Here is a 19,521-nt window from a genome sequence, read left to right as displayed (position 1 = left end):
ATCAGATTCCAAACTCTCCACCATGGCCAAGACCAAAGAGCTCTCCAAGGATGTCAGGGACAAGATTGTAGACCTACACAAGGCTGGAATGGGTTACAAGACCATCGCCAAACAACTTGGTGAGAAGGTGACAACAGTTGGTGCGATTATTCGCAAATGGAAGAAACACAAAATAACTGTAAATCTCCCTCGGCCTGGGGCTCCATGCAAGATCTCATCTTGTGGAGTTGCAATGATCATGAGAACAGTGAGGAATCAGCCCAGAACTAAACGGGAGGATCTTGTCAATGATCTCAAGGCAGCTGGGACCATCGTCACCAAGAAAACAATTGGTAACACACTATGCCGTGAAGGACTGAAATCCTGCAGCGCCCGCAAGGTCCCCCTGCTCAAGAAAGCACATATACAGGCCCGTCTGAAGTTTGCCAATGAACATCTGAATGATTCAGAGGAGAACTGGGTGAAAGTGTTGTGGTCAGATGAGACTGAGCTCTTTGGCGTCAACTCAACTTGCCGTGTTTGGAGGAGGAGGAATGCTGCCTATGACACCAAGAACACCATCCCCACCGTCAAACATGGAGGTGGAAACATTATGCTTTGGGGGTGTTTTTCTGCAAAAGGGACAGGACAACTTCACCGCATCAAAGGGACGATGGACGGGGCCATGTACCGTCAAATCTTGGGTGAGAACCTCATTCCCTCAGCCAGGGCATTGAAAATGGATTGTGGATGGGTATTCCAGCATGACAATGACCCAAAACACATGGCCAAGGCAACAAAGGAGTGGCTCAAGAAGAAGCACATTAAGGTCCTGGAGTGGCCTAGCCAGTCTCCAGACCTTAATCCCATAGAAAATCTGTGGAGGGAGCTGATGGTTCGAGTTGCCAAATGTCAGGCTCGAAACCTTAATGACTTGGAGAAGATCTGCAAAGAGGAGTGGGACAAAATCCCTCCTGAGATGTGTGCAAACCTGGTGGCCAATTACAAGAAATGTCTGACCTCTGTGATTGCCAACAAGGGTTTTGCCACCAAGTACTAAGTCATGTTTTGCAGAGGGGTCAAATACTTATTTCTCTCATTAAAATGCAAATCAATTTATAACATTTTTGACATGCGTTTTTCTGGATTATTTTGTTGTTATTCTGTCTCTCACTGTTCGAATAAACCTACCATTAAAATTATAGACTGATCAAATCAAATCAAATTTTATTGGTCACATGCGCCGAATACAACAGGTGCAGACATTGCAGTGAAATGCTTACTTACAGCCCTTAACCAACAGTGCATTTATTTTAAACAAAAAAAGTAAGAATAAACAACAACAACAAAAAGTGTTGAGAAAAAAGTCATGTCTTTGTCAGTGGGCAAACGTACAAAATCAGCAGTGGATCAAAAAATGTTTTCCCTCACTGTATCTACTATGTTTCTTTGAGTGAGCTCTCCATCCAGGGTAAAAGAAAACCCTGGCAATCTCATCAATATTATATCACAGCGCAGGTGTGCATGCTGAGGTTCCAGTGTCACACACACACACGCTGAGGGTTTAATGTCACTGCGCCCTGGATCAACACATCCCAATCAGGGTTAATTTTGGCAGCTATTTTAGATGTAGTTTTAGTCTTAAAATACCTTTTAGTCTTAGTCACGTTTTAGTAATTTCATCCTTTGTTAGTTTTGGTTATTATCAGTCGACTAAAACTGGACAATTTTTGTCACAGACATTTTAGTCACAATAGTCAGTGCATTATTTTCTATTAAATAATGAATATGTAGGCTACCTGTATCTTCCATCATGTGCACATTCAGATAGCCTTGTCCAGCTAGGACTACTATCCCCTCGTATAAATTAGCTGGCAACATTGATATTGTGGCAGATTGTAACCAATGCCATTCATAATTAACCACATAGGCTATAAAGCCTTGGCTACAGGTTAAACAATTTACAGTTCTGATTTTCTCCCCAACATACCTGTTAAGGGGGGTTATGGTTTCCAAAAATACCAGAAGTATTACTGTACTCCTAGTATTCAACAAATAGCTTTCGTTTTAGGAAAAAGCAACCGCAACTCGCATTAGTGGACCGCGTCGCGAGAGCGGCAACACAGATGAACGAATAACAGAGCACATGGGAAAATAGAGCTTCTGATGTGATCAAAGCAAAAATAGCCTACATGAAAGCAAGAGAGAGAGTAAACATGGTTTCTAGTTGAGGTTAGTTACAAGTCAAGTCACCTGGCTTCGCATCAGTTCAAAAGATTGATGAGTGACTGAAGTGACATCCTGGGAGTTGTGTGGGAGAGCGGGCAGATCAGCTCAAGCAGACTGCGCAACTGAAAGATGTCGATTCTGCCAATGATTGCATGAAATATTCTGCATTAAATGAAAAGGAGCTTCATGTCAAATTAACTGTCCATTAGTCTCATGTGGAATTCTCGCCTCATCACATTTTCGTCGACTAAAATGAAAAGTAATTTGTAATGGTTATCGTTTTTTTCCAGGGCATCTCATCTCGTTATTGTCATAGTTTTAGTCAGGAAAAATAGGTTGTTGACGAGTATGTTTCGTCATAGTTGTTGTTGATGAAATGAACACTGATCCCAATGACCACCTAGAGCAGACACACACACAACCACACCTTCCTGAATGGTGGTACCAGAGCAGCTGTGCTCATGTAGCCGTCACTGTATCTGCAGTGTCACCTTGTGTGTCAACAACAGAGTATCACACACACAGGGGGATTGGGTTCTGAGGGCTAAGCCTAGGTAAGTCTGTGTGTTGTGTTGATGTGTTGTCTTTGAGTGAATTGTGGTAGGCTATGGTATGTACACATGTAGTGCTTTGACCTTGCTCAGAAAAGGGATCCAAACCTCCCACACTGAAAGGCGTGGTGAAATGACTGATGGGAAAACCCAGAGTCGTTTAAGACTCATCGCCCTGATCTCTGCCCCAGGGTGATCTGGGTAATCCCCCCAGCGAAACAGCACACAGCAGGGGGAGGGGTAACCTTGGCCCGACCGCCACTAAGGGAGCGGAAATCCAGGCTGTGATTTAATGATGCGCTCTGTGGGGCAGTGTGTATTTGTGTGTCTGTGGGTTAGGCAAACATACTAGCCTAAACACTGAAAGCTTTATCGGTCTGCAGTCAGAGTGGACTAATGTGTGTGTAATGTAGCACAGTGCCAATTTAAGCAGTACTGTGATTCTTTGTGTTAATGAGAATTACGCTATAGTGACTGTGTGAAGCTGTGAGCCTCTCCCTCTTTCTCTCTCCCCTCCATGTCTCTCTCTCTCTGTATGTATGCTTCCCTTTCTACTCCCCCCCTCTCTCTGTGTCAGTGTGAGCCCCCCTCTCTCTGTGTCAGTGTGAGCCCCCTCTCTCTCTCTCTGTGTGTGTCAGTGTGAGCCCCCCCTCCTCTCTCTGTGTAAGCCTCCCCCCTCTCTCTCTGCGTGTCAATGTGAGCCCCCCCTCTCTCTCTGTGTGAGCCTCCCCCTCTCTCTCTGCGTGTCAATGTGAGCCCCCCTTCTCTCCCTGTGTGAGCCTCCCCCTCTCTCTGTGTCAATGTGAGCCCCCCCCTCTCTGTGTCAGTGTGAGCCTCCCCTCTCTCTCTGCGTGTCAATGTGAGCCCCCCTCCCCCTCTCTCTGTGTGTCAGTTTCAAGTTTTTATTGTCACGTGCACAAGTACAGTGAAATGCTTTTCTTGCTTGCTCTTTCCCTGCAATGCAGTAATCAATATCAGTAGTACTACACAAAATAAACAGTAAAGTAGAACAAAAACCCAAATAGAAATCAGAAGAACACAGAAAAGTAAGGTCAGATCCAGGGTCAGTAGCTATATACAGGGTCAGATCCAGGGTCAGATCCAGGGTCAGTAGCTATATACAGGGTCAGATCCAGGGTCAGTGGCAATACCATATTTACAATGTGCAGGGGCACTGGAGTGGTAGGGTTAGATATGTGTGAGCTTCCCCCCTCTCTCTCATATCTTGGTGTAGTAGGGGAAGAAAGGAGAACAGGGGAGGAGAGGAGAACAGGGGAGGAGAGGAGAACAGGGGAGGAGAGGAGAACAGGGGAAGAAAGGAGAACAGGGGAAGAAAGGAGAACAGGGGAGGAGAGGAGAACAGGGGAGGAGAGGAGAACAGAGGAGGGGAGGAGAACAGGGGAGGGGAGGAGAACAGGGGATGAGAGGAGAACAGGGGAGGGGAGGAGAACAGGCGAGGGGAGGAGAACAGGGGAGGGGAGGGGAGGAGAACAGGGGAGGAGAGGAGAACAGGGGAAGGGAGGGGTTAGTTGATGCTAGTTCACAGGCAGTGGGAGCAGAAACACTGGGCCTCTCCTCCTCTCCCCCCTCCTCTTATCCTCCTCTCCCCTCCTATCCTAATTTCCCCTCCTCTCCCTTCTTCTCTTCAATTATCATTCAATGTTCCTCCTCTTTCCAATCCTCGCTCTCTTCGACCCATTCTGTCTCCTCTCCTTCCTTCTCCTTTCCACCTGACTCTAGTCACCTCTCCCCTTCTCCCCCCTTCCTCTTCTCTCCTCTTTCAGTCTCTCCTTACATAAGAGGGATCAATTAGTGAAGGACAGGTCTGCCCCCCAGCAAGCTTCACACGAAGTCACCTGACACACACACACACACACACACACACACACACACACACACACATATACACATTGTGCACTTAAAGAGCTAAAGCCAGTAGACTGAGTCACACCACAGGAATCACACTGTTGACCTTAATCCAGTCTCTATGTGTGTGTGTTTAAAGCTGTGAGTGAACTGTCTACCTGTAAGATGAGGATAGATATTGCATTGGTGTTTAAGTTTTTACATGTTGGACTACGTGTGTACCTGCAGTATGAGTATGAAGTAGTCGACAGGTTTGCCTCTCTGGTAGATGTAGTGCAGAGCAGAGCGCTTGTCGCTGTCGTTGAACTTGATCTCCTGGATGACGTCAGGGTGCCTCAGAATCCTCAGTAATACCTTCTCAGTGACTTGACTGGGACTGAACAGACTCACCTCTGTTGGGGGAAGAGGTGGAAGAGCGGAGAGAGGGGGTGAGGGGAGAGAGAGGGTGAGGGCAGAATGGGGAGACACACCCAGAAACCACTTACAGATTGTACCTTCAATTCAAACAAATCAGTAAAACTTAAAGGCTGTATAACGCATAAACATAAGGATGTTATGAGGATTTATGACCCATTTATGATGTCTACTCATCTCAAGATTATCCTGACTAAATACCAACCATTTTGTTGATATATAGAGATTACATTTTTTAAATGACTTTATAAAGTCTCATAAAGGCATATAAACAAGTTAAAGCGTTATAACTTCAGGCTTTAAGTCAAGTGTCACTGACAAATCTCCACTGGAATGCCATGACATCTGGTTGACCTGTGTTCAGTTCTTAACTACAATACCATGGTATGGTACTATAGTAAAATGTTTACTACTAGCTACTTCCTATTTCCTTTCAGGTGATAGTCGACTCACCTGTAGCCAGGAAGCGATGAGCAGCCAGCATCAGCTGTGGAGAGATCTTCACCCTGCACTCGTTCTCTGTGTGTTTAAAGGCAGAGAAGTCACGCATTCTCTTGTTAGGGTCCACCTTCTTTCTGTTCCTATTGTCAGCTGGAGAGAGAGAGAGAAAGAGAGCGAGGGAAAATAGGAAGAGAGGATAGAGGGAAAACAGCAACAACCATGTTTACCACTGACCCAGGTGTGCACAGTAAACGAGTGAATTCACTATCCACAAATATTTCCCTTTTTTTTTTTTTTAGGAGGATGGGAGCTCCGTCCTTTTTATGTATTTTTCTGTTGACAGTCTTGAAATGAGGTGGGACACCGTGGGGAGATGACAGTATGAAATTAGTGGAGGGGGTGGGATTCTGAAGGCGATGTGTGTTGGGAAACTGCAACACTGCCTCTGTTTCAATACAATATAACTCCTCCTGAAGAGCTAATAGGTAGGCTTTTACTCTAGCCCTACACTTGCACGCTTGATTCAGTTAATCAAGGTCCTGAGGAGAAGCTGCTTCGTAGAATCAGTGTGTTAGAACAGGGTTGGAACCAGGGCAGTTCTCCAGGAGTAGTGTTAACCAATGGCCATCCCTTATTTAACTCATTATACTCCAGTTCACTACAGTAGAAGCAAATGGACTCTGGACTGATCTATTGTCCATGTGTAGTTTGACTCAGGGTTGGTTGATGTTGACTCACTATAAAGGTCGGACTCGTCTAGGATCTCTGATTTGATGATTTCTTCGATGACGTCCTCCAAGGTGACCAATCCCAGCACCTCGTAGAAGGGATCCCCCTCCCCCTCGCTGTTCACCTTCTGAACGATGGCCAGGTGAGATTTACCTAGAAGGGTAAACACCAGAGATAGAGTCAAGACCAGAACCCACAAGACCAAGACCCAGAACATACCCAGACCAAGAACCAGAACACACTCAGACCCAGTGTGACGAGACCAAGATCAGTCAGTACAGGGGTCAGTTAGTCAGTCAGTAAGTACTGGAGTCAATGCTGTTGTGGAATATCTGAAGATTGAGAGGAGAGACTGTTCCTGGGTGTTAGGGTGATGGGGGTAGCCTACTTAAGTGTACTGTATATAGCAGGGCTGCCCAACCCTCTTCCTGGAGATGTACCGTCCTGTGGGTTTTCAGTCCAACCCTAATTTAACACACCTGATTGTACTTATTAGCTGCTCAACAAGACCTTAACTAGCTGAATCAGATACGCTAAATTAGGGTTGGACTGAAAACCTATAGGACAGTAGATCTCCAGGAAGAGGGTTGGGCAGCCCTGGTATATAGAAAGTCTCTCTCTCTCTCTCTCAAAGGGAGATGGGGATAATCCACTCACTCTCCTGGTTTACTATTCCCCCTCCTCTCCTCTCCTCTCCTCTCCTCTCCTCTCCTCTCCTCTCCTCTCCTCTCCTCAGTGTTGGGAACACACTGTTCTGTGTATTTTACAAGCTCTGTCACATGATGTATAATATTGAGTGTGTGATATAGCCTATTGTATTTTCAGCCTGCGCTTAAAGGGGAGGCGAACACACAGTGGTAATTGATTGGCTGAGTGAGTCAACCTAACACACACACCAACATCAAAGAGTCAACCGAACCCAACACACATATACTGTACATCTTTCCACTGACAACACAGCTGACATCTCACTAATGACCTCACACACTGCTGTCACCCTCCAGCCAATAAACAAAAGAGTAAAGACACACCACTGGGTCAGAAGAGTGAGGTCACACAGTGATTATAGCCGCAGCGATGACCTGAATGCGTAGTTGTTAGGCTCAGTCAGTATCGTCCATCTTTGATCTCTGACTGTCTGTGTGGTGTGAGGATCAGCACTGGCCTGTCACTATCAATATCCCTCCACTATGTCACCATGCTGTCTAACCACAGAGACAAGGCTATTTCAACCACTAACCCTTAACACTCACCTTGTTCCCAACCTTACTCATGTGTTAATGCTGGGATGGAACAAAAGCCTGCACACCCTGTGTGTCTCCAGGATCAGGTGGGGCACTTAGCTGTTAGCACTACAGGAACTTTGGTACCACCAGCTTGCTCTACAGCGGAGACCCCCAGCTCCAGTCCTGGAGTGCTACAGTGCCGGACTGACAGTTCAGCTGTTCCTAATTGATCCATTAAACCCACTGTTCGCCCAGAGCACACACACCTGGTTTCCCAAGTCTGAATGAGCCTCTGATTTAAACTTTGAGGATGTAAACAAACAGACAGTGGCCCTCCAGGACCAGAGCCGTCCATCCCTAGCCTGGAATCCAAACTGATATGCACCGTTTGCAGTACATAATGGTTTGGATTCCAGGCTAGTAGGCTACATCCCTGCTCTGAGCACAGAGTTGAGACCTTCGAAGGTCATATAGTCAGTTCTTCTCTCTGTGGTGTGTTCTGGTGGTGCTGGATAACAACCGCAGTGATGCTTTACTAGGACCCTCTTGACAATAAGGCCTAGGCTATATACATATATATCCAGTACCAGTCAAAAGTTTGGACACACCTACTCCTTCAAGGGTTTTCCTTTATTTTTACTATTTTCTACATTGTATAATAATAGTGAAGACATCCAAACTGTGAAATAACACATATGGAATCATGTAGTAACCAAAAAAGTGTTAAACAAATCTAAATATATTTTATATTTGAGATTCTTCAAATAGCCATCCTTTGCCTTAATGACAGCTTTGCACACTCTTGGCATTCTCTCAACCAGCTTCATGAGGTAGTCACCTGGAATGCATTTCAATTTACAGGTGTACCCTGTTAAAAGTTAATTTGTGGAATTTCTTTACTTCTTAATGCGTTTGAGCCAATCAGTTGTGTTGTGACAAGGTATGGGGTGGTATACAGAAGATAGTCCTATTTGGTAAAAGACCAAGTCCATATTATGGCAAGAACAGCTCAGATAAGCAAAGAGAAACAACAGTCCATCATTACTTTAAGACATGAAGGTCTTAAATACGGAACATTTCAAGAAATGTTCTTCAAGTGCAGTCGCAAAAACCATCAAGTGCTATGATGAAACTGGCTATCATGAGGACCGCCACAGGAATGGAAGACCCAGAGTTGCCTCTGCTGCAGAAGATAAGTTCATTAGAGTTACCAGCCTCAGAAATTGCAGCCCAAATAAATGCTTCACATTGTTCAAGTAACAGACATCTCTACATCAACTGTTCAGAGGAGACCGTGTGAATCAGGCCTTCATGGTCGAATTGCTGCAAAGAAACCACTACTAGAGCACACCAATTAGAAGAGACTTGCTTGGGCCAAGAATCAAATCAAATCAAATTTTATTGGCCACATGCGCCGAATACAACAGGTGCAGACATTACAGTGAAATGCTTACTTACAGCCCTTAACCAACAGTGCATTTATTTTTAACAAAAAAGTAAAAATAAAACAACAACAAAAAAAGTGTTGAGAAAAAAGGAGCAGAAGTAAAATAAAAGAACAGTAGGGAGGCTATATATACAGGGGGGTACCGGTGCAGAGTCAATGTGCGGGGGCACCGGCTAGTTGAGGTAGTTTAAGTAATATGTACATGTGGGTAGAGTTAAAGTGACTATGCATAAATAATTAACAGAGTAGCAGCAGCGTAAAAGGATGGGTGGGGGAGGCAGTGCAAATAGTCCGGGTAGCCATGATTAGCTGTTCAGGAGTCTTATGGATTGGGGGTAGAAGCTGTTGAGAAGTCTTTTGGACCTAGACTTGGCACTCCGGTACCGCTTTCCGTGCGGTAGCAGAGAGAACAGTCTATGACTAGGGTGGCTGGAGTCTTTGACAATTTTGAGGGCCTTCCTCTGACACCGCCTGGTATAGAGGTCCTGGATGGCAGGAAGCTTGGCCCCAGTGATGTACTAGGCCGTACGCACTACCCTCTGTAGTGCCTTGCGGTCGGAGGCCAAGCAGTTGCCATACCAGGTGGTGATGCAACCAGTCAGAGTCAGGATGCTCTCGATGATGCAGCTGTAGAATTTTTTGAGGATCTGAGGACCCATGCCAAATCTTTTCAGTCTCCTGAGGGGGAATAGGCTTTGTCGTGCCCTCTTCACGACTGTCTTGGTGTGTTTGGACCATGATATTTCGTTGGTGATGTGGACACCAAGGAACTTGAAGCTCTCAACCTGTTCCACTACAGCCCCGTCGATGAGAATGGGGGCGTGCTCAGTCCTCTTTTTTTTCCTGTAGTCCACAATAATCTCCTTTGTCTTGGTCACGTTGAGGGAGAGGTTGTTATCCTGGCACCACACAGCCAGGTCTCTGACCTCCTCCCTATAGGCTGTCTCATCGTTGTCGGTGATCAGGCCTACCACTGTTGTGTCGTCGGCAAACTTAATGATGGTGTTGGAGTCGTGCCTGGCCATGCAGTCATGGGTGAACAGGGAGTACAGGAGGGGACTGAGCACGCACCCCTGAGGGGCCCCCGTGTTGAGGATCAGTGTGGCAGATGTGTTGTTACCTACCCTTACCACCTGGGGGCGGCCCGTCAGGAAGTCCAGGATCCAGTTGCAGAGGGAGGTGTTTAGTCCCAGGATCCTTAGCTTAGTGATGAGCTTAGAGGGCACTATGGTGTTGAATGCTGAGCTGTAGTCAATGAATAGCATTCTCACGTAGGTGTTCCTCTTGTCCAGGTGGGAAAGGGCAGTGTGGAGTGCAATAGAGATGGCATCATCTGTGGATCTGTTGGGGCGGTATGCAAATTGGAGTGGGTCTAGGGTTTCTGGGATAATGCTGTTGATGTGAGCCATGACCAGCCTTTCAAAGCACTTCATGGCTACAGACGTCAGTGCTACGGGTCGGTAGTCATTTAGGCAGGTTATCTTAGAGTCCTTGGGCACAGGGACTATGGTGGTCTGCTTGAAACATGTTGGTATTACAGACTCAGTCAGGGACATGTTGAAAATGTCAGTGAAGACACTTGCCAGTTGGTCAGCACATGCTCGGAGTACACGTCCTGGTAATCCGTCTGGCCCTGCGGCCTTGTGAATGTTGACCTGCTTAAAAGTCTTACTCACATCGGCTACAGAGAGCGTGATCACATAGTCATCCGGAACAGCTGGTGCTCTCATGCATGCTTCAGTGTTGCTTGCCTCGAAGCGAGCATAGAAGTGGTTTAGCTCGTCTGGAAGTCTTGTGTCACTGGGCAGCTTGCGGCTGTGCTTCCCTTTGTAGTCTGTAATAGTTTTCAAGCCCTGCCACATCCGACGAGCGTCAGAGCCAGTGTAGTACGATTCAATCTTAGTCCTGTATTGACTCTTTGCCTGTTTGATGGTTCGTCTGAGGGCATAGCGGGATATCTTATAAGCGTCCGGGTTAGAGTCCCGCTCCTTGAAAGCGGCAGCTCTACCCTTTAGCTCAGTGCGGATGTTTCCTGTAATCCATGGCTTCTGGTTGGGGTATGTACGTATGGTCACTGTGGGGACGACATCATCGATGCACTTATTGATGAAGCCAGTGACTGATGTGGTGTACTCCTCAATGCTATCTGAAGAATCCCGGAACATGTTCCAGTCTGTGCTAGCAAAACAGTCCTGTAGCTTAGCACGAGCAATGGACATTAGACCGGTGGAAATGAGTCCAAATTGGAGATTTTTGGTTCCAACCACCGTGTCTTTGTGAGACGCGGTGTGGGTGAACGGATGATCTCTGCACGTGTATTTCCCACCGTAAAGCATGGAGGAGGAGGTGTTATGATGTGGGGGTGCTTTGCTGGTGACACCGTCTGTGATTTATTTAGAATTCAAGGCACACTTAACCAGCATGGCTACCACAGCATTCTGCAGCGATACGCCATCCCATCTGGTTTGGGCTTAGTGGGACTATCATTTGTTTTCAACAGGACAATGACCCAACACACCTCCAGGCTGTGTAAGGGCTATTTTACCAAGAAGGAGAGTGATGGAGTGCTGCATCAGATGACCTGGCATCCACAATCACCCAACCTCAACCAAATTGAGATGGTTTGGGATGAGTCGGACCGCAGAGTGAAGGAAAAGCAGCCAACAAGTGCTCAGCATATGTGGGAACTCCTTCAAGACTGTTGGAAAAGCATTCCAGGTGAAGCTGGTTGAGAGAATGCTAAGAGTGTGCAAAGCTGTCATGAAGGCAAAGGCTGGCTATTTGAAGAATTTCAAATACAAAATATTTGTTTAACACTTTTTTGGTTAATACATGATTCCATATGTGTTATTTCATAGTTGTGATGTCTTCACCATTATTCTACAATGTAGAAAATAGTACAAATAAAGTAAAACCCTTGAATGAGTAGGTGTTCTAAAACTTTTGACCGGTACTGTATGTATGTATGTATGTATGTATGTATATACAGTGGGGGAAAAAAGTATTTAGTCAGCCACCAATTGTGCAAGTTCTCCCACTTAAAAAGATGAGAGAGGCCGGTAATTTTCATCATAGGTACACGTCAACTATGACAGACAAAATGAGAAAAAAAATCCAGAAAATCACATTGTAGGATGTTTTGGGGCTGTCGCTGGGCAACACGGACATTCAACACGGACTTTCAACAAATAAGTATTTGGTCACCTACAAACAAGCAAGATTTCTGGCTCTCACAGACCTGTAACTTCTTCTTTAAGAGGCTCCTCTGTCCTCCACTCGTTACCTGTATTAATGGCACCTGTTTGAACTTGTTATCAGTATAAAAGACACCTGTCCACAACCTCAAACAGTCACACTCCAAACTCCACTATGGCCAAGACCAAAGAGCTGTCAAAGGACACCAGAAACAAAATTGTAGACCTGCACCAGGCTGGGAAGACTGAATCTGCAATAGGTAAGCAGCTTGGTTTGAAGAAATCAACTGTGGGAGCAATTATTGGGAAATGGAAGACATACAAGACCACTGATAATCTCCCTCGATCTGGGGCTCCGCGCAAGATCTCACCCCGTGGGGTCAAAATGATCACAAGAACGGTGAGCAAAAATCCCAGAACCATGACCAATGACCTGCAGAGAGCTGGGACCAAAGTAACAAAGCCTACCATCAGTAACACACTACGCCGCCAGGGACTCAAATCCTGCAGTGCCAGACGTGTCCTCCTGCTTAAGCCAGTACATGTCCAGGCCTGTCTGAAGTTTGCTAGAGTGCATTTGGATGATCCAGAAGAGGATTGGGAGAATGTCATATGGTCAGATGAAACCAAAATATAACTTTTTGGTAAAAACTCAACTTGTCATGTTTGGAGGACAAAGAATGCTGAGTTGCATCCAAAGAACACCATACCTACTGTGAAGCATGGGGGTGGAAACATCATGCTTTGGGGCTGTTTTTCTGCAAAGGGACCAGGACGACTGATCTGTGTAAAGGAAAGAATGAATGGGGCCATGTATCGTGAGATTTTGAGTGAAAACCTCCTTCCATCAGCAAGGGCATTGAAGATGAAACGTGGCTGGGTCTTTCAGCATGACAATGATCCCAAACACACCGCCCGGGCAACGAAGGAGTGGCTTCGTAAGAAGCATTTCAAGGTCCTGGAGTGGCCTAGCCAGTCTCCAGATCTCAACCCCATAGAAAATCTTTGGAGGGAGTTGAAAGTCCGTGTTGCCCAGCGACAGCCCCAAAACATCACTGCTCTAGAGGAGATCTGCATGGAGGAATGGGCCAAAATACCAGCAACAGTGTGTGAAAACCTTGTGAAGACTTACAGAAAACATTTGACCTGTGTCATTGCCAACAAAGGGTATATTATATAAAAGTATTGAGAAACTTTTGTTATTGACCAAATACTGATTTTCCACCATAATTTGGAAATAAATTCATTAAAAATCCTACAATGTGATTTTCTGGAGAAAAAAAATCTCATTTTGTCTGTCATAGTTGACGTGTACCTATGATGAAAATTACAGGCCTCTCTCATCTTTTTAAGTGGGAGAACATGCACAATTGGTGGCTGACTAAATACTTTTTTCCCCCACTGTATGTATGTATGTATACAGTGGGGAAAAAAGTATTTAGTCAGCCACCAATTGTGCAAGTTCTCCCACTTAAAAAGATGAGAGACGCCTGTAATTTTCATAATAGGTACACGTCAACTATGACAGACAAAATGAGAAAAAAAAATCCAGAAAATCACATTGTAGGATTTTTAATGAATTTATTTGCAAATTATGGTGGAAAATAAGTATTTGGTCACCTACAAACAAGCAAGATTTCTGGCTCTCACAGACCTGTAACTTCTTCTTTAAGAGGCTCCTCTGTCCTCCACTCGTTACCTGTATTAATGGCACCTGTTTGAACGTGTTATCAGTATAAAAGACACCTGTCCACAACCTCAAACAGTCACACTCCAAACTCCACTATGGCCAAGACCAAAGAGCTGTCAAAAGACACCAGAAACAAAATTGTAGACCTGCACCAGGCTGGGAAGACTGAATCTGCAATAGGTAAGCAGCTTGGTTTGAAGAAATCAACTGTGGGAGCAATTATTGGGAAATGGAAGACATACAAGACCACTGATAATCTCCCTCGATCTGGGGCTCCGCGCAAGATCTCACCCCGTGGGGTCAAAATGATCACAAGAACGGTGAGCAAAAATCCCAGAACCATGACCAATGACCTGCAGAGAGCTGGGACCAAAGTAACAAAGCCTACCATCAGTAACACACTACGCCGCCAGGGACTCAAATCCTGCAGTGCCAGACGTGTCCTCCTGCTTAAGCCAGTACATGTCCAGGCCTGTCTGAAGTTTGCTAGAGTGCATTTGGATGATCCAGAAGAGGATTGGGAGAATGTCATATGGTCAGATGAAACCAAAATATAACTTTTTGGTAAAAACTCAACTTGTCATGTTTGGAGGACAAAGAATGCTGAGTTGCATCCAAAGAACACCATACCTACTGTGAAGCATGGGGGTGGAAACATCATGCTTTGGGGCTGTTTTTCTGCAAAGGGACCAGGATGACTGATCCGTGTAAAGGAAAGAATGAATGGGGCCATGTATCGTGAGATTTTGAGTGAAAACCTCCTTCCATCAGCAAGGGCATTGAAGATGAAACGTGGCTGTGTCTTTCAGCATGACAATGATCCCAAACACACCGCCCGGGCAACGAAGGAGTGGCTTCGTATGAAGCATTTCAAGGTCCTGGAGTGGCCTAGCCAGTCTCCAGATCTCAACCCCATAGAAAATCTTTGGAGGGAGTTGAAAGTCCGTGTTGCCCAGCGACAGCCCCAAAACATCACTGCTCTAGAGGAGATCTGCATGGAGGAATGGGCCAAAATACCAGCAACAGTGTGTGAAAACCTTGTGAAGATTTACAGAAAACGTTTGACCTGTGTCATTGCCAACAAAGGGTATATAACAAAGTATTGAGAAACTTTTGATATTGACCAAATACTTATTTTCCACCATAATTTGCAAATAAATTCATTAAAAATCCTACAATGTAATTTTCTGGATTTTGTTTTATAATTTTGTCTGTGATAGTTGACGTGTACCTATGATGAAAATTACAGGCCTCTCTCATCTTTTTAAGTGGGAGAACTTGCACAATTGGTTGCTGACTAAATACTTTTTTTCCCCACTGTATATGTATGTATACAGTGGGGAGAACAAGTATTTGATACACTGCCGATTTAGCAGGTTTTCCTACTTACAAAGCATGTAGAGGTCTGTAATTTTTATCATAAGTACACTTCAACTGTGAGAGACGGAATCTAAAACAAAAATCCAGAAAATCACATTGTATGATTTTTAAGTAATTCATTTGCATTTTATTGCATGACATTAGTATTTGATCACCTACCAACCAGTAAGAATTCCGGCTCTCACAGACCTGTTAGTTTTTCTTTAAGAAGCCCTCCTGTTCTCCACTCATTACCTGTATTAACTGCACCTGTTTGAACTCGTTACCTGTATAAAAGACACCTGTCCACACACTCAATCAAACAGACTCCAACCTCTCCACAATGGCCAAGACCAGAGAGCTGTGTAAGGACATCAGGGATAAAATTGTAGACCTGCACAAGGCTGGGATGGGCTACAGGACAATAGGCAAGCAGCTTGGTGAGAAGGCAACAACTGTTAGCGCAATTATTAGAAAATGGAAGAAGTTCAAGATGACGGTCAATCACCCTCGGTCTGGGGCTCCATGCAAGAGCTCACCTCGTGGGGCATCAATGATCATGAGGAAGGTGAGGGATCAGCCCAGAACTACACGGCAGGACCTGGTCAATGACCTGAAGAGAGCTGGGACCACAGTCTCAAAGAAAACCATTAGTAACACACTACGCCGTCATGGATTAAAATCCTGCAGCGCACGCAAGGTCCCACTGCTCAAGCCAGCGCATGTCCAGGCCCGTCTGAAGTTTGCCAATGACCATCTGGATGATCCAGAGGAGGAATGGGAGAAGGTCATGTGGTCTGATGAGACAAAAATAGAGCTTTTTGGTCTAAACTCCACTCGCCGTGTTTGGAGGAAGAAGAAGGATGAGTACAACCCCAAGAACACCATCCCAACCGTGAAGCATGGAGGTGGAAACAACATTCTTTGGGGATGCTTTTCTGCAAAGGGGACAGGACGACTGCACCGTATTGAGGGGAGGATGGATGGGGCCATGTATCGCGAGATCTTGGCCAACAACCTCCTTCCCTCAGTAAGAGCATTGAAGATGGGTCGTGGCTGGGTCTTCCAGCATGACAACGACCCGAAACACACAGCCAGGGCAACTAAGGAGTGGCTCCGTACGAAGCATCTCAAGGTCCTGGAGTGGCCTAGCCAGTCTCCAGACCTGAACCCAATAGAAAATCTTTGGAGGGAGCTGAAAGTCTGTATTGCCCAGCGACAGCCCCGAAACCTGAAGGATCTGGAGAAGGTCTGTATGGAGGAGTGGGCCAAAATCCCTACTGCAGTGTGTGCAAACCTGGCCAAGACCTACAGGAAACGTATGATCTCTGTAATTGCAAACAAAGGTTTCTGTACCAAATATAAAGTTCTGCTTTTCTGATGTATCAAATACTTATGTCATGCAATAAAATGCTAATTAATTACTTAAAAATCATACAATGTGATTTTCTGGATTTTTGTTTTAGATTCCGTCTCTCACAGTTGAAGTGTACCTATGATAAAAAATTATAGACCTCTACATGCTTTGTAAGTAGGAAAACCTGCAAAATCGGCAGTGTATCAAATACTTGTTCTCCCCACTGTATATATATAAACAGTTATGACAGCTGGTGACAACTGTCTTTCTTTACACACTCATGATGACACAAACTGTTGTTTAGGTCAGCTAACTGGCTAGGCATACAGTCAGCCACCTAGGTTTGTGTGTTATGAGCATGCAACATCAAACAACTTGTTGATAACATGTGTTACAACATTATGATACAGCGATTTTGATTGAACAGCCTAGCTAGTATAGCCCCTGGATAGCCCTAAGACTGAGTATTGGTAGCAGCCCTAAGACTGAGTGATGGCAGCAGCCGTAAGACTGAGTGATGACAGCAGCCCTAAGACTGAGTGATGACAGCAGCCCTAAGACTGAGTGATGACAGCAGCCCTAAGACTGAGTGATGACAGCAGCCCTAAGACTGAGTGATGACAGCAGCCCTAAGACTGAGTGATGACAGCAGCCCTAAGACTGAGTGATGACAGCAGCCCTAAGACTGAGTGATGACAGCAGCCCTAAGACTGAGTGATGACAGCAGCTCTAAGACTGAGTGATGACAGCAGCCCTAAGACTGAGTGATGACAGCAGCCCTAAGACTGAGTGATGACAGCAGCCCTAAGACTGAGTGATGACAGCAGCCCTAAGACTGAGTGATGACAGCAGCCCTAGCCCAATGTTCTTGCCCCCGTGTGGCCCTCCTATTCTAAATGACAACAGAATGGACCCAGAACTAATTATGGCAGGGGTCCTGGAGAGTTATAGGTACAGACCTTAGTTCCAGTCCAGCACTAACACAGCTGATTCAACTAATCAACCAGGTGTGAATAGTGCAAGTTTGGAATGAAAACCTGCAAACCTTGTCCCTGTAGCTCTCCAGAGACAGAGTTGATGACCCCTAGATTGTGACATGACAACTGGGTGGAGATATTCCACTCGTCGATACACACATCAATACAGCGGCACATCTGTGTGTGTCAAAGTGTGTGTGTGTGTTTTGATTATGTGGAGTGACAAATGTATTATAAATACTTTTACATACATCAACCATGTATGTAAATATGGTGATGTCTGACAGGTGCATGTGTCCCCCGTCCCTCCAGATACAAACACCTTTTTTGAACTCCTCTAGCATGGAGTCCAGCCGTGTGTCGTGGAACACAAAGTGGACCGGGTGGTTGTAGAACTTGGTGATGGTCTTCAGGGTGGTGCAGTCGTCAGGGTCCACAAACGCCAGGTCCTTCACATACAGGATGTCCACTATGTTGGAGCGCTCATCGTCGAACACGGGGATACGCGTGTAGCCACTCTCCATGATCTCTGACATGGTGTTGAAGTCGAGGACCGCATCGTTCTGAATCATGAAGCAGTGCGCCAGAGGAGTCATCACACTCTCCACTGTCTTATTCCGGAGTTCCAGAGCTCCTTGGATCATGTTGAGCTCCTCTTTGACCAGGTCGTTGTACGGTTCCGTCACCCTGAGCATCTCCACCAGCTTCTCGCGGTTGTACACAGTGCCGATCTCCTGGCCTAGGAGCACGTCTAGGAGCTTGCTGACAGGGAAGGAGAGGGGGAAGGTGAGCAACATGAAGAACTTGGTCACCTGGATGGTGTTGGCGCCCACCGCCAGCCCGTGGCGAGAGCACAGCGCCTGGGGAACGATCTCACCGAAAATCACGATACCCACTGTGGAGGCGACCACGGCGCCCAGCCCAGAGCCTATCAGGTCGTCCAGGAGGATGGTGAGTGTGGTATTGACCAAGACATTGCCAAGCAACAGCGAGCAGAGAAGGTAGTTCCCCTTGCTGCGGATGGGCTCAATTTTGCGGGCGTATTTCTTCTCCTTCTCTGAGCCACAACTCTGGACTATACGGAGCTCCATTGGGTCCAGAGCCATGAGCCCCAGGTTCAGCCCGCTGAACATGCCAGACAGCACCAACAGACAGCAGATGAGGATGATCTGGAACCACAAGGGGAGGAGAGTTTTTTCCCCCTCCACCACCCGCAGTCTCCCGTCGCTATCCCCGAGCAGAGCCCACCTGCCATCGGCCAAACTCCTGATGCACAGCCCATACTCCTTGTGCGGCTCACTCTTACGAAGTGGCTTAATGTTTATGCTGAGTACCCCCGTGGTCCCCCGGCTACTGATATTCATGTAGTTCGCGATGCTGAAGTCTTTGGTGAAATCAACACAAGTCCTGTTAGGTGTGTCGTCAATAATGTTAATGTTTCCCCCCTCCTCGTTCCCATCCCCTCGTTCTGTAAAGCGGATCTGCGCCCAGGTGCCCGAGTTGAGCTGCACACCGTAGAACCGGAGCTGCACTGTGCTCTCCTCCGTTACCTGGATGACCCCTTCGTCAGTGGTCGTGGCCGGTTTGTCGCTCCTCTCCAGTCGCATACCGAGCACCTGGCTCCCGCTGCTGCGGACACTGGAAGTGGCTGTCTCGGTGCGTCCCCCGACTGCACTCCAAAGAAAAACGATTAGAGTTAGAACGTAGCCTTGCTGCCCGCTCCATTCTGTCGCCATGTTTGTTTCACTGTGCTAACGACCTGGGAGCTGACGTCACTACTCATCTCCCTCCGGCCCCGCTCCTATTACCATTATATCCCTAAAGCACCGCCTATCGGACACGGCAGGTATAGCCATACACACGCACACACGTGTGTAGGCTACATACTGTTGGGGTTCATCACAGGCGGTTGGTGGCACCTTAACTTGGGAGGACAGGCTCGTGGTAATGGCTGGAGCGGAATTAGTGGAATGGTATCAAACCTATGGTTTCTATGTGTTTAATGCCATTCCATTTGCTTCGTTCCAGCCATTATTATGAGCCGTCTTCCCCTCAGCAGCCT

At 46.3% G+C, this 19,521-nt stretch overlaps 1 protein-coding gene across 1 annotated transcript in view; it reads right to left on the bottom strand.

The window, feature by feature from the left end:
• Positions 1-19,219, bottom strand: part of LOC121583122 (metal transporter CNNM4-like) — a 34,066-nt gene extending 14,847 nt beyond the window's left edge. Inside the window, exons 1-4 of the mRNA XM_041899331.1 lie at positions 17,782-19,219; positions 6,219-6,362; positions 5,493-5,630; positions 4,848-5,017 (exon numbers count right to left, since the gene is read on the bottom strand). Coding sequence (XP_041755265.1) covers positions 4,848-5,017; positions 5,493-5,630; positions 6,219-6,362; positions 17,782-19,195 — 1,866 coding nt within the window. The 5' untranslated portion in view covers positions 19,196-19,219. The remainder of the gene's footprint in view (positions 1-4,847; positions 5,018-5,492; positions 5,631-6,218; positions 6,363-17,781) is intronic.
• Positions 19,220-19,521: the final 302 nt, after the last annotated feature.

Source organism: Coregonus clupeaformis, chromosome 15 (genome assembly GCF_020615455.1).
Source record: "Coregonus clupeaformis isolate EN_2021a chromosome 15, ASM2061545v1, whole genome shotgun sequence".
In the NCBI taxonomy this organism is placed as follows: domain Eukaryota; kingdom Metazoa; phylum Chordata; class Actinopteri; order Salmoniformes; family Salmonidae; genus Coregonus; species Coregonus clupeaformis.
This window is presented reverse-complemented; position numbering and strand designations above follow the sequence as displayed.